At 51.1% G+C, this 15,874-nt stretch overlaps 1 protein-coding gene across 7 annotated transcripts in view; it reads left to right on the forward strand.

Moving 5' to 3' along the window:
- Nucleotides 1-15,874, forward strand: part of MCF2 (MCF.2 cell line derived transforming sequence) — a 154,611-nt gene that overhangs the window by 122,704 nt on the left and 16,033 nt on the right. For 5 of the 7 annotated variants that reach the window (XM_083159469.1, XM_083159470.1, XM_083159467.1 and 2 more), the window contains 2 exons: nt 1,025-1,137; nt 5,748-5,789. The exons of 1 other annotated variant lie outside the window; for it this stretch is intronic. In XM_083159469.1, coding sequence (XP_083015595.1) covers nt 1,025-1,137; nt 5,748-5,789 — 155 coding nt within the window. The remainder of the gene's footprint in view (nt 1-1,024; nt 1,138-5,747; nt 5,790-15,874) is intronic. One more of the 7 variants, XM_083159468.1, reaches the window with a different exon arrangement.

A 15,874-nucleotide genomic window follows, 5' to 3' on the forward strand; every position in this document is an offset into this window, starting at 1 on the left:
TTGATGCCAGGGCCACATCCGAATCAGACCGACCACAACACCCGTCATTTTTGCTTATGTTAGGTATTGTTCTTTTATAGTGGAGATATATAAATAGATTCCGTTGCAGAAAGGTGCGTAATGTATATCATTTCACCAGAAACATCTTAAAGCGGTCTGCTGCGATTTTGTCCGATTTCACCTGATTCCGACGGATCGGGCTGTACCAAATTGCATGTGTTTGACATTGCACCGTACTCTAGAGATTAAAATTACTGCACATAAAATCTATTGGATCGGACCCATCGGTGGCACAGCTGGCACACACCTATGTGCAGGTCTGGGCGGCAGGGCAGGTGGCAGGGATGGCAGCTGCAGCCAAGTTTAATAACAATTTCTGCTGGGCGGGGTGGAAAGCGGTAGGCGGAGGGGCAGCAGAATTTAGAAAAACACTTTCAGAAGACTGTCCGGCTGCTGATTGGCTGAGAGAGATTTCTCAGCTAATCAGCGGCCACCCAGATGGGAGGTTGCTGATTGGCTGAGAGTGCTCGATCAACGGCCAGCCAGTCTTTTGCCATATTGTTTTTTTAATTCTCCTGCCATCACTGCTGCTGCATGCGATTTATCACATGTGAAAATGGCACATCAAGTGAGCCCTCCCGAGCTCAAGAGGAATTTGGTCTGACTTGTCCTTAGGGCCTCAGACCAGTGTATGGAGACCTTTAGAGGATACCCATTGATGGTTTGCCTACTTCCTACACACAGGCACATGGGAAGTGCTTTTTGTTTTGTTTCTGTAGCTGAGCCAAAATGTACAAACATTATTTATTTATGTCCAGTAATTTATATAGTGCACCCACATTCCTCAGCACTTTACAGAAAAAATTTGAACATTGATTCCTCAGTTCCCCTCTGAGGCCGTCAGTGGGTTTTGATTAAATAAATAGGCTGTATTGCCATGAATAGCAGTCCAGTCCACACACTTACAGCCTACACGGTGTCCACACTGTCATTTGTTGTGATTGCTAAACATGCTGTGTCACAGTCTCCAGGAAAGTACAGAGCACTGGCCGACTGCAAGAGGAGGGGATCCGAGGATGTACTGGTAAAAAATGGGGATTTCATCCAGCTTATAGAGGAAGATGAAGAGGGACAATGGTAATATTTTATTCTTCATATTCTGGCACATTTCATTTACCGTATTTATCGGCGTATAACACGCACAGGCGTATAACACGCACCTTCATTTTAAAAGGGAAATCTCAGGAAAAAAAGTTAAATTTCTAAATAAAAACTTATTTTTTTTTTACAGACGCTGCTGTAGCCAGGGAGGAAGGAGTCACTGTGCAGGGAGGAGCTTTAACCCCTTGGGTGGTGGGTTGTGCTGGGGCAGGACAAACCTACCAGGGCAGGTTTATCCTGCCCCAGCAAAACCCACCACAGAAGGTTAGAAGCAGCCCGCCCCCCCCTCGCCTCCGCTCCGGCGTTAGTACGCCGGAGCTTCCCTGCTGCCTCTCTCCCCCTTCCTAGCCGCCTGTCACATTTAGCAGTGACGTCGGCGGCAGGCTGGGGGATGTTCGCGGCTCGGGAGGACTCGGGTGCCTGAGCGCTTCCGAGTCCCCCCGAGCCTGGCCGACATTACCCGAGCCTGCCGCCGACGTCACTGTAAAGTGACAGGCGGGCCGGGGGGATCGGGGAAGCTCCGATCGCCGGAGCACAGGGACAGGGGGGGGGGCTGGAGCTGATCGGAGGTGTGGGGTAGAGAATATATGAAATTACCGCCGTATAGCACGCATATCGGCGTATAACACGCACCCATCTTTTCCCCCTGTTTTCAGGGGGAAAAAAGTGCGTGTTATACGCCGATAAATACGGTATATACTTTTGTTTACATTGCAACACTGAAAATGTCATTCTGGTAAAACAATACATTTGTTTTATTTTCTTGCAGGTTTTTTTTATTATCATTAAACTATTATTTGGCATGTCTGCGTATTCCTGGAATATATTGGTTTTTGTGTTATCTCTATTTGTCCATATGGCCAGACTGGTTTATCTTTCAGAACATCCATACAGATCGTAGAGGAATATTGACTTTCTAGGCCTGGGCATTCTTAGAACATTATTTACACCCATGTGAATAAATACAACATGCGGACCTGAGAAAAGCCATTGGGCCTCTTATTTGATAAGAATATAAGGAAACAGAATGCATTTGGCCATATACAATAAGAGGTCTAAATGGGTTCTGATCATGTTCAGCTACCTGTCCGCAGCCAGATCTGGCTCTAGGGGCATTTGATGTATTTGGCCTTCACATGACATGGACCACATGGGACATGGCAGCACTCTGAAATACATTTTCATTTAGTGCTGCTATGGAGTCAGAAGCTTTTCTCAATACACAAAGCATCAAAAAGCTTTCCTGTCTTGTGAAAGCATTACCCCATGCCTGGCAATGGGGACCTGTGAAGCTTGAAAGATATAACTTCATCCCTGCCAGGTCACATCCTCCTTGTGTGCCTTCACCAGGCTGCTGGCATATGGAGAAATCTCTTGAGTTACCAGGTTTATGCCAGGACTACAAAAGAGGAAACAGACATGTTTCATAGCCCCATCGCCCCCCTGTGCCACCCCACTTTGTGTCTCAGATTTGTTCCATAGAAGGGGGCGAGATGTATTAAGCTTTAGAAAGTGATCAAGTGAAGAATGATAAACCACCAGCCAATCAGCTCTTAAGGTGCCCCCCGCATCTCATCGTACGGTACAAAAAGTATGTGCTACACATACTTTTTGTACTAGCTGTTCATCGCATCGCTTTGCATTGCATGCACAAGGCATGCAATGCGATGTGATGTGTACTATATAAGTGCCGAACGGATCCGATGAACGGACCGTCTATGGCAGGGCTGGGCAATTGCGGCCCTCCTGATGTTGATGAACTACACATCCCAGGATGCTTTGCATTAGTTTTGCTATGTGGCCATGCTGAAACTGATGCAAGGCATGCTGGGATGTGTAGTTCATCAACATCTGGAGGGCCGCAATTGCCCAGCCCTGGTCTATGGGCACCTTATGCTGTCATTTTTCAAACCCTGTAGCATGGTAGTTAGGAGCTCATCGGCTGGTGTTTTATCACACTCCATTTTATCAGTTTTCAAGCTTAGGACATCTGGCCCCCCGTGTCTGTTAACCTAAAAACCCTCCCCCCACCGTGTCTCTCAGCCTCCCCCCCCCCCCCCATATCTATAAGTGTCCCTCCCCCTATGGCTCTCAGCCTTAGCGCCCCCCTCTCTAGTCTTCCACCCTGTTTCTCTGCCTCATCCACCTGTGTCTTTCAAACATCCCCCCCCCCCCCCATGCTCTATAAGCATCATTCCCCCAGTGTCTCATAGGCCTGTGTTCCTGTGTTTCCTCAGCAAAGCCTCAAATTAGAGTATGTATCTGGCATGTACTTAGGTATCATGACCTTGGTTTGTCTATGTATGGATGTTTTCAGCAAGAGTAGACTTAGGGGCCCATTTATTACAGTTGGCATATACAATGGGATCTGGGTGGAATATTACAGCCCAGGATCACACTGTAATATGCAATCCTTTTGCAGGGATGTATCACCATGCACACGCAGGGACAGGGGGGCAGATGTACTAAGCCTGGTGAAGAGATAAAGTGGAAGGAGATAATGCAGCAGCCAATCAACTCCCAACTGTCATTTTTCAAATACAGTTGATGTGTTATCTTCTTCCACTTTATCTCTGTACCAGGCTTAATACATCTGCCCCAGGGCTCCTAAAGGAGCCTGTCCCTTTGATGTACTTAGCTGGGTGCAGGGAGTCAGCGCATTCACAGTCAGCGCTGACCCCCCCAGCTGACCTAACTAGCCCGGTAACAGTGCGGTTTATAGCCCATAGGCTACAATAGGATATCGCCATCTCAGAATGAAGCTAGCCCAGGGACTCATTGTGATTCTGCCTGATGTTGATTCATTGGGCAGCATCCCATCCCCCGGCAGTGTAGGGGAGATTGCAGCAGGGATGGGAGATTCCTGCTGAGGTCCCTCCTGATACATTCATGTGATACTTAATATTAGCAGCTAAGCCCCGAAAACAGGGATTTTCGGGGAATAAGAGGCAAATATTAAATGATAAACGAGCCCCTTAATGGGGATCACATCTTCTCCCTGTATTTGTCAGGATCATATACTGAAAACAGAGAAAGGAGAGACAGTAGTGCAATACCTCTTGATACACGTTTAAAAATGTATTCAAACATCACATATAATACAATGTGACAAGCATACTGCACACACAGGTGAGGACTACTTAGGCATACAGCACAGGCACAGTCTATCTCCCAGGCCAGGTAGAAGGTCTGAAGTGAATGATGGAAACAGGTCTCAGTCACTTGAGCCTCACCACAAATGAGCACAATCCCCAAAAGCAGCCCTTCCAACATCCTTCCAATATCAGTCAATAGCGTAACACATTCCGAACCTCATGGGATATTCACCAGAGAAATACAGGGAGAGGGAGCATGTTCTGGACTTTTTCTGAACCCCATTAAGGAGAAGTGGAGGCGGAACTACGAGTGAAAGCTGGCCCCAATATCTCACTTATTATGCAAATTATCTGAGAGTTAGCCATTCAGACATAGGTTTGGGTTTTTTCCTTCACCCCTTGTGTACTCATTGGTATACTTTATTAGTATAAAGCCACATATTCTGATGCTCTTTACAATTGTTTATTTTTATTAAGTAATTTCACATTTGTTTCATCAAATTTTATCAAAAGTTATTAAATCCACACATAAAACTGATCCAAAAGTCCATACCATTGTTCTGCGCTTTGCCATATACAAACACGACTTTTTTTCAAATTTTTATTGGCTAAAAGACCATTATTTCTGAGCACGACTGACATACGTGTATTGATAATGACTCTGTACATAGACACTGTTAGTGCCCTGTTTTAAAAGCATTTGTGTATGAATGTAAAGGCGTGTACACACGGTGCAATGTTTGCTAGTGGCCGATATTGACTAGATGCACTGACGGATTTTGACTAGAGGCATACCTCCCAACATGACCCTCTCCAGGAGGGACACAATGCTCTGTTTCTGGACTTTGCTCTAAATGTATGATTTCCATTACCTGTGCCGAACAAGGTCATTGATAAGAAAGGTGTTTTTCAACAAAGGTGATGGCAGTTATTTATTCAGAGGGAAGTCCAGAAATAGAGCATTATGTCTCTCCTGGAGAGGGTCACGTTGGGAGGTATGCTAAAGGCACTGCAATTTTGTCTATGTTCACTATGGTAGTCTGATCTAGTCTATTTATCTAGGTGATTCTTAACGGGGCTGTGTCTCAGGATTGGCTGCATGCTTAAAACTGTGCAAAATTGCCTCGTGTGTACCCCCCTTCAGTGTATGAGAGGCAGCTGAGGAGTGTGGAAGACTTAAGGAGCCCATACACGCTCCGTTCTGTACTTTTAAAGTACATATCGTATCGCATCGCATGCCTTATGCATGCATTGTGCATGCAATGCGATACGATGTAAAGCTAGTACAAAAAGTATGTGCAGCACATACTTTGTTTACTGTACGATGAGATGCGCGGGAGCGCGCATCTCATAGTACAGACGGACCAGAACGGAGCGTGTATGGGCTCCTTCAGTTTCCCATGTATATTACAAACAGGTGTAGATCGGTAATTACTCCAGCAATGCTTACTCATTTCATTGTTGTTATCTAATTCCTCCATCCCCTGCCAGTGACATTGTATGCCAATCAGAGGGAGGAGACACATTTAGTAGGTATGTGGAAGTATAGATAACATTTTATTTATCTAAAATAAAAGCTCTCCCCTCAGAAAATAAACAGCTTGGAACCTTTGCAAATTATTCAGCATCCATCATTACCTAACATACTGTTATTACCATTATTGTACGTCTAACATAATCTACCTGTATATTCCCTTCCTTATCCTGGCTGTGGCTATATATATATATATATATATATATATATATATATATATATATGCATGTGAAAATAATACTGCACCCCTTTTACAAATCTGTATTTTTACGTACAATAATAAACATGACATAACAAGCAATCACCTAGTCCCAAGGGCGTATTAAGGGCCTAATTCATGTTTGCACACACTTGCCTGCGCAGCTGCTATAGTTCAGGCTACGGAACGGCTAATCATTGCAAATAAAGCTGCCGCCCTTAAAAAAGATGGGTGCTCATCAGAGCCAATGCAAAGTCTTCAGCAACTGTGTACACATACGTAGTACTAACACAACAATGAGGAAGATTTAATGCTCGAGTAGGTCTATGTCTGCTTAGACTGGCCATAGCAATGCTGGTGCCATGATCCTCTACTGTATGTCCAGGATCGCAGCTGGAGGCATGTACATGCCCTAAAAATGACAGGCCTGCATTTTTGCTGCCACTCCCAGTTGCCTCCTCCTCCAGATGGTCTCTTCCGGTCAATCACTCTGCATTAAAAATCTCAGTGCAAATGCAAAGGCACGTTTGTCACGGCCAGCCAATCAATGAGGGTCCAGTTCTTTACAATACGTTCCCTAAGGCGCCCAAGGGATTATATTGGTTACCCTTTATTGTTACCCTTACATAACTTCCTATAAATAATTCACGCGGACACCTTATCTAAAAATAAGACTCAGACAACCATGGCATAAGTTTAAAATGGTCAAGTTATTTATTTAGGTGGTATGACCCTTGTTAGTCTATCAAAGGGATGGCCAAGACAGCACTTGAGACCAGCACCAGTCAGAGGTGTATGTCAATGGCAGCGACTGCATCGCTCCAATCTAACAAACACACCCCTTACGTAAGGTACAGCCTGCACCGTGACGGCTCCCCGCCCCCTCTAAGGTAGGGCGCGGACACCTCAAGGAAGTGCCCACCGTCCCCGCTCATTTTGGGACTCGCCCACCGTCCTGGCAAGGGGGGGGTAATACCGCACGGTGACCACCTGACACCTCACCCGACTGCTGGTCGAGAGCGCCTTCTCGCCACTGCCAAGGCTCCCCAGACCTAACACAAGGTCGCCCGGGACCAGGCCCGCCACCCCTCAACTAGACCTAATGCCTTACTGTTGCCGAGTTACACCAGAAAAGATGTCGCCCAGGAAAACTTCCATGCCCGCGTCAGACAGGTGGACCCCGTCTGACCTAAACAGGTGGGCCGACTCCCTAACTATCGTGGGGTGCCGCACTGCCCTGCCCCCCATGGCGTTAACCCTCCTGGAAACAGCGTGGTTCACCTTTCGCCTTGCCCTATCTATGGCAACTGCATTCCTGCAGCCCCGCCACTGAAGCCGGGGGACAATATCAGACCACACTATCAGCACTCCTGGCCAAAGGGCCGCAATGCGCTCAAGGTCAGCCGTTATGCTGCAAATTAGGGAGAGCCCCGTATTTTTAACCAGGTCGTTGCCCCCTAAATGTATTATCAATGTGTTGGGGGGGCCCTGAACTGCGGGCCTTGGAAACTAATAGGCCATAAAGCCCACCCCACTGAAGTCCCCTAACCCCGAACCACTGCACTGAATCAGCTCGTAGCAGGCCTAAGGCCCTGGAGGCCATGGGGTGCCTGGCCGCCCAAAAGATATATGAGTGGCCCACTACCCAAACTATCCCCTGATGTGATGAGGAAAGGGAAAAGGCTGAAAAAGAAAAAACCTAACGTTAACATCAATATAATATACACTGTAACACAACCAGAATACATGATACAGCCCAAGTGAAGGTGAAAAACTTAAAAAACCTCCGGTGAACTTTTGGTGACAGCCGAATTGAATTAGTTCTATCTCGGAGGAAAAAGTAAAAAATTCACTCCACACCGTCGATTCCAGAACGCTAGCCGTTCCAGAACCGATTGTAAACTTACGTTTTTGGGCTGGCGCAACAGGCGCATTCTACAACTCATCTACCTTATCTATCTTATCTAATCTTATATATTTCTTATAAGCCGATGACTTCCACCTCCCTACCTTCTGTATGGCAGAGGGTGGAAGCCCCGCCGCCGCTGCGCATGTTGCGGCCCCTATGCGAAAGGAGTGTGTCCCATAATCCTGAGCCCTCAGGCCCATGCCGGTCAAGCACCGTCTAAACACAGCCCCGAACTGAAACCGGGTGAGGGGCACACCATCTGTGTGCACCAAAAACTGCATGGCTCCAACCGGCCTAAGAGACATGTAGTCCCTGCACAATGCTACAGGACAAATGGCTTGGTTCACACTGGATCGCAGGGTGGCCCAACTACCCCTCCCCAATTGGTCTGTTTTGGATCTCTGTATCCTACACAGGACATGGTCCTCATGGAGAACCACGTCCCCCGACCTAAGACCAGACTGGGCCTTCTTGCTTGCAGCTACCAGCTCCCCGATCCTGAATGCCCCGAAGAAGGCGAATGAAAAGGCTAACTTCAGGAGCGCAGCCTCAAAGGCGCTATCAGCCACCCTATCCAGACGTGCTACCAATTCCCCCAGCATGCGCTCATCTATAGGCCGCCGAGCCTCAGGAGGCACCGGACGCTGCTTAGCCCAGCCCCTCAAAGCCTTACTCAATACAAAAGACCCCGTGGGATCCTGCTCCCCTCTTAGCCTGCTGTGGAAAGCTATACCAGCCAAAGCCGCCGCCATAGCCGACTTTGACCTGCCTCTTACGTAATGGCCCCATACAAATGCGAGTAACCGGTCTTCGACCGACTTACCGCTAGCGTCAGGTGCAGACTGAAACTCCTCCCAGTCCCTCCAGGCCGCCGTGTAAGCCCTGCGGGTTGAGGGCGCCAGTGACAGCAGTGCCAAACCCTTCATGCCGATTCTATGATCTGCCATACAAGATTTGGACACCTAAGCCCCAGGGGTGACGCCTCGGGAGCCAGCTCCCGAAACTTTGTAAACTGAAACCTAGACAGGGCGTCAGCAATAGTGTTCTCTATGCCTGGGACATGTCTAGCCCTGAAATGTATGTTGTTCTTCAGGCAATGAAGTACGAGGTAACGCAGTAACCTAAGGGCCTCGGGGGAAGCCGCCCTCTGATTGTTAATTGCGTGTACCACCCCCAGGTTGTCACACCAGAACACTATGTTCCGATTTGCCAATTCTGCCGCCCACAGCTGCACTGATACTATGATGGGGAACAGTTCCAGCAGCAGAAGATTGACTGTGAAACCCCTGTCAATCCAAGACTGTGGCCACCGTGACACGCACCATTCCCCTTGAAAATAAGCCCCGAATCCTGTGGAGCCAGCAGCATCTGTAAAGAGCTGCAGTTCCTTGCTAGATTCGGGCTCCGTGGGCCATATTAGCTCTCTATTAAATTGCCCCAGGAATGTGGACCACACTTCCATGTCGTCTCGCATTTCCCGTGACAGCCTGACCGTGTGGTGGGGGTCCCGAACCCCCGCCGTGGCCCTCTCGAGCTTGCGGCAGAATACCCTACCCATGGGAATGATGCGGCATGCAAAATTAAAGGACCCTAGCAGGGACTGCAATATTCTCAGCTGTATCCTTTTCTTCTGCAAACACTCAACTATCAACCCCTGAAGCTTTGTCACCTTATCCTCAGGTAAGCGGCAGCACCCCGCAGCCGAGTCTATTTCTATACCCAGATAAGATAGGACCCTAGTGGGGCCCTCCGTCTTATCCTCAGCTATAGGGACCCCCAGTTCCTTTAGCAGGGAAACCGCCCTGGACAATATATGGGCACATGTGCCGTCATCTCCTGGCCCCACAAAGAGAAAGTCATCCAGGTAATGGGCGACGCCCGCACAACCTGTGCTGCTCTGTATGCACCAGTGTAAAAACGTGCTGAATTTCTCGAAGCAGGAGACAGAACAGCCCATAGGTAAGCACTTGTCTATATAAGAGCCACCGTCTAACCTGAAACCCATGAACCTAAAGGACTTGGGGTGTAAGGGGAGGAGCCTAAACGCGGATTCAATATCCAGTTTGGCCATAAGTGCTCCCTGGCCGAAACCCCGTACTATGTCCAGTACCTCGTCAAATAGCTGGTACTGCACACTACAAAACTCATCCGGGATGGCGTCGTTTATGGACGCGCCATGGGGGTGCGACAGGTGCTGTATCAACCTGTACTTACCCGGGGTCTTCTTAGGGACCACCCCGAGAGGGGAAAAACACATGTCAGGAAGGGGATCCCCTTGGAAGGGGCCCGCCATCCTGCCCAGCGCCACTTCCGCCCGGACCTTCTGTCGGACCACATCGGGAAAATCCCTGGCAGACTTGAGGTTCCTAATGCAGGAAACTCTGATTCCGTCAGGGATAGGGAGAGGGAAACCAAAACTAAACCCGTCTAACAAAAACCGTGCGTCAGCCCTGTTGGGGTACGCCATTAACCTGCGAGCCAGGGCCTCTACCACAATTGGGGAAGGGGCCTTACTTACCGCCAGTGCCGGCGTCCCCGTGATCCCCGCCTTTGGCCGCTGACCTGCAGGATTTGGAGGGGTGCCCCGCCCCCCCGCAGTTACTGCAGTCGTGACGGAAGCGGCACTTGGCGCCCCTGTCACATTTGCCTTTGTTGTATGCAAAGTACTTCCCTTTGCCGCCGGTTTTGGAACCGGGTTTGGCCGCAGGAAATGGCTTCCTGCCCGAGGTGTCTGAGCTATGCTGCCCCTTGCCTATGACCTCGAGCCATATCTCCACGTGCTTGCAGCCCATGGGCATGACCCTCGACCCGGCATGGGCGAGGCGGAACTTCTCATCGTAGTTCCGCCACGCCAGCCCCTTATAATCCGTGTACGTCTCGTACACCAGGAAAAGGTAGCGCAAGACGTTCACGTGCTCCCCGGGCCTTGTGCTCAGGTAACAAGAGGAGAAGATTAAAAAGCCTTTGAGCCAATTGTGGAAGCCTTTAAAGGCCGCCTCGCTACCATTTCCCGCCTTCTTGGCTGCCTCAAAATCTTTTTTCATGTCGACTGTCAGTGTAAAGAAGTCGACAAACTTTCCCCTTTTTATCTTATCCTTTATACCCTTATGCAGGCCCCTGGCCATGGCGGTATTGGTGCAATGTACCATATCGCCTGCCGTGGTAGCTACTTCTGGCTCCGCCTCTTTCCTAGCCCGCTTAGCGCCACCCACTTTCTTCGCAACCGCGCGCGCAACCATTTTTGCAAACTTGCGCGGGCGCTTGGGGGACCCAGACTCGTCACTACTAGCCGACGAGTGGGAGGAAGAGGATGCACACTCTGAGGTATTATCATTCTCACCGTCTCCAGAAGCTTCGCCTTGAACCACGGGATCCCCCCGTGCTGTGGCCCCCGTCCCCGCAGAAGTGGATGCCTCTGCTCTCGACGTGGACGCCGGGGTCTCAGTCGTCCTGGGAGCCGGCGCTGGGACCCTGGCTATGGCTGGAGCCGCCACCGGTGTTGCTGGCCTGGATTCCGGAGCCCTCCTGGACCGTTCTGTATCCTCTTCCTGGGATGACCCACCGAAAATGACACTCCTGCCACCTACAGAGGATACCTCGGGAGATAAAGGGGCAGTGTTAGGACCATATCCTGAACCCGACACCCTCGCTGACCCTCCCGCTGCTGTACCAGAGCTCCCCGGGCCCCCAGTCGCATAAAACTGGTTGACCTGTTGAGCCTGGGCATACATGTTGGGGTGAGTGTAAGCCGCCCCTTGAAAAGCCTGCTGTTGCCCCCCCGGGCCCTGTGGGTGCGGTGCACCAGCACCCTGCCATGTTCCCCCGAAATACCCCCCGGGAAACCCGCCACCTGCCCCCGCTGTTTGGGGGAAGTAAGGAAAAGGGGGCGGTTGGGTCCCTGTGTAGGGCTCGTACTGTGAGTTGGGCATAGGGTACCCCGGGTACCCCCCTGCATTCGGACCGGGAAAAGCCCACTGCTGTTGTTGCTGCACGGGGGCTTGCATATATGCCTGCTGACCCGCACCAAAACCCGTGTGGCCAAACCCCTGGTGTCCCCCCTGCCCCGCCGGGGCCCCGGCGAAGCCCTGAGGGGCCGCAGGGAATGGCTGCTGGCCCTAATGCCACTGCTGTTGCGGGGCCTGCCAACCTTGAAAGGGGGCGGCACCGCCATCCATCCGGCCTCCGACGAAAGCGTCCCCACGGCCACCGTCCCAACCCAAGGGAATGAGCGACCCCATAACTGGGGCCATGATGTGTGTCAGGGAGGCCAAAGGGGCCTGACCCGTGCCGCGCTGCCCCCTTGTATTCACCCGCAGAGGGCTCCATGTGGGGCCCCCTGTTATGACTTGCAGCGGACTCCCTGGGCCCTGCACTAATGGGGTGCTAGTCCTGGGGGGCACCCCCCCATCCCCCCCCGCTGATTGAAACCCCACCATCGCTCACCCCGCTGCCTGAGGCGTGCGGGGTGTCTATTGGGGTCTGTACCACCTGCGCTGGCGTTAAGACGCCAGCAGATGGCGCCAAAGCGCTGTCCCCAGCAGCGAGTAGCGCTGCTGGGTGCCCTGCATGCGCTGCTGGCGCAGCGTGCTCACAGCTCACAGCAGAGCCCTGCTGAGCCGGGGAGACGCTTCCCTGCGCTGGGGAAACGTCCCCCAGTGATGGAGTGTGCAGGAGACGGCGCGCGCACCCGCGATGGCGCGGTCGCGGCCGTCCTGCTGCCTCCCCTGCCTCCGCCGCGCGCTGGTACAGTCACCAGCGGGCGGGCTGCGTCTGCCAACCACCGTGGAGGTGGTGCAGATCTCTTGGGGCGGCCGGACATGATTGCAGCTGCGCGATATATACAGGCCTAAAAACAAGGTAAAATGTACTTAGCTTCGCGTGCTGCACTGTGTAAATCCGGATTCCAAGAGGAAGTTCCTCCCCCAAGCTGGACCCTATATACCCCACTTAAGCTACCTCCCCTCTTGGTGCTGATTGGCCCCTATGCACCACATGTTAACTTGCCTAAGAATTACACACTGCTCTGTGTTGCATATGCATCTACGTTTAACCCCCAAATCCCCGGGCTCTTAACTGCACTCTGGCCTATGCAGCCTTCGTTTTGCCTAGTGAATAACTTGCATCCTGAGCTCCACAGATCCCTTCTGTTTATCCCTCTGCATTCCTGACTGCCGGTTTCTTGGAATCCCCAGCAGCGAGAACCATCCCGTGCTTCCAGGCATCTGTGCACCAGCAACAACCATCCCGTGCTTCCAGGCATCTGTGCGCTAGTGGACCAACCTCGTGCTTCCGGCACTTGCGCTCCAGCAGTTCCAAACCGTGCTACCAGCACCTGCACTCCATTGAGCCAACCCTGTGCTTCCGGCACCTGTGCTCCTGCGGCCCGCCGTCGTGCTACCAGTACCATTGTTGTAGTTGCCGGTGAGCCAAGCCTCACTCTCACTCAGGAGGATCTGGTTCTCCTATGCGAAAGACCTATATACGACCAGCCACCTTCTGTCCACCAACCGACCAAGCCACCCTGGACTTGCATCCACAGACGGGTCCACAAAATCCCACGGACCTGACAATATTAATGCATGAGCAGCGTGGTTGCAGCACATGCTCAGTCTGCAAATAATTGCTCTATTGTGTGAACATTGGCATTGCGTACAAATAGGTATTAGTCCCTGAGACAGGAGTGGGTCCGGGTGCAGCCTCTTTCCAGGCCCCTCCCCTCTAACCAGCAGCACATCTTCTTGGCCAATTTTGTGGCACGCATACGCAAATTGGGGATAAAATGGCTCCTGCGGATTTACCCCATTTTTTGTGCAGTGGTGCCATTGTGGGACTCCATAAAATGGGCACACCCATTATACATACTGCTGCTCAAGGGCCGGTCCTGGTTCCCAAAATATGGGGGACAAAACAAGTAGGGGTCCCCCATATTTCAAGAACCAGCACCGGGCCCAACCAGCCAGCAGAGTAATGCCACAAGTGGGGGAGACTTTTTATACAAGTCCCCTCCGGCCAAAGCATTCTCCCCCTGACCGGTCAGCATAGGCAGGGATCCTGTGGAAGTGTGGACCCCCCCCCCCCCAATGAAGGGCTCCCTCCCCTCCAGAACGTACCTGCCCAGGCTGAATCCCGGGGCTGTCCCCGGTGCTGTCCCCGGTGCCCCGGGCGGTGGGTATCGGGCTGATAAATGTGTAAAAGTACAAGAAACTATTGTGTATTGTTGTGGAACTACAAGTCCCAGCAAGCCTGCACCACATGTATGGACTTGGAGAACCACAAGTCCCAGTGTGCGGGGCATTAAAGGGCCCGCTGGGACTTGTAGTTCCACAGAAGTACAAATAGTTAAATAAACACACACACACATCAGAAAAATAAAACTTTATTACATACGGACTCCATTCATACAGAAACTTACCTATGTTGATAGTTGTTTGGTCCTTTTGTCCAGTAGAATCCATGTGGGGTACCTGTAGAATGAAAACATACTCACCAGCCGGCTTCGGGGCTTCGCCGGTACCCATGGAACGCTGTAGACACAAACCTGTCTTGTGTTTACAGCTGTGGCTCTGCCCACTGACTGGGAGCTGGCTCTGCCCACAGACTCTAAATTTGCATAGAATCAACTCTAAAGTTGCATAGAAACCAATTACTTTGTTACTAATTTGGGGGGGTGTACTGAATTGTATACACACAACATGAAGATATATTTTGCGTTAAATAAATAACTGCAAAAATAATATGTGCTGTTTATCACAATGCTACAAGTATCACAGCTTGGGCATACCTCCCAACTTGTGTCCGGAAGAAATAGGGGGCGGGGCGTATGCAAATGAGGGTGCGGCTCATGCTAATTAGCCACGACCTCATTTTCATACGAGAATAGACGCTGTGCGCATGCGCACAGCGTCTATTCTACTAGATTGGGGGGTCTCCCAACTGCCACCCCCCCCGCAGCGGGACAATGCCTGCCGCGGGTGGGACAGCGGGACAGGACCCGAAAATCGGGACTGTCCCTCTAAAATTGTGACAGTTGGGAGGTATGGCTTGGGTAATGCCTAGGGCCCTTATTCTGGTTGGTGCGGCCAGAGCCGCACACGGTGCTCTGGCCGCACAAACCAATCCCCGCCCACGAGACGGATCGCCACGGCCGTCCGTACACGGACGGCTGGCAATCCGCATAAAAATGGTGGGGCGTACGCCTCCACCATGGTGGGAGCTGCCCCCTGCATTCGATGGTCGTCGACCATCGAAGGCAGGGCCGCACGCCACAGCAGCTCCCGCAAGCTGAGACCACACGGACAATCGTCCGTGTGTTAGCTTGTATGGGGGCTGAGAGCTGACATCCGGCGACGTCAGCTTTCCGCCCCCATCAGTGGCATCATAGCCTCATTAGCATGCATACGCCCCGCGTTTGCATGGGAACGCCCATGAAACGCGGGGCGTATACATAGGGAAATGAGGGTATGAAGCCCCTCACGCCCCTATACGCCCCATTTGCAGCGGACGAAATACGTCTGCGGCGAATGGGGCTGCACATGCGCAGATTGACCTCTGCGCATGTGCAGACTAAAAACATCGGCGGTACGGCCGCACGCGGGCCGTACCGTCCGACCCAGAATAAGGGCCCCGATGCTTGTTAGTTATGCTCTGATATATAGAAACACAAAATGGGGCTGTATTTTCTTTTTTACATGACTATATGCATGTGCGCGCATGTTTCCATGTGGCATATATACAGTGTATATACATAGTATATATTATTGGTGGTATTAGCCTGTCCACCCTCAAATAATACATGTAATAAATATACACCTATAGAAAATACCCATTTCTGCTTCTGTAATGTGATTCTGTACACACCCAGAGTACATTGCGCAGTATGGGAGGAATATGTGCAGTATATAATCAGACCGTCAGTTATTGCTCATAGGGCACCAGATGTACTAAGCCTAAAAAGTGCTAAAGTGGTGAGTAGCAGC

This window comes from Crinia signifera, chromosome 9 (assembly GCF_055691185.1).
Source record: "Crinia signifera chromosome 9, ASM5569118v1, whole genome shotgun sequence".
NCBI classification, from domain to species: domain Eukaryota; kingdom Metazoa; phylum Chordata; class Amphibia; order Anura; family Myobatrachidae; genus Crinia; species Crinia signifera.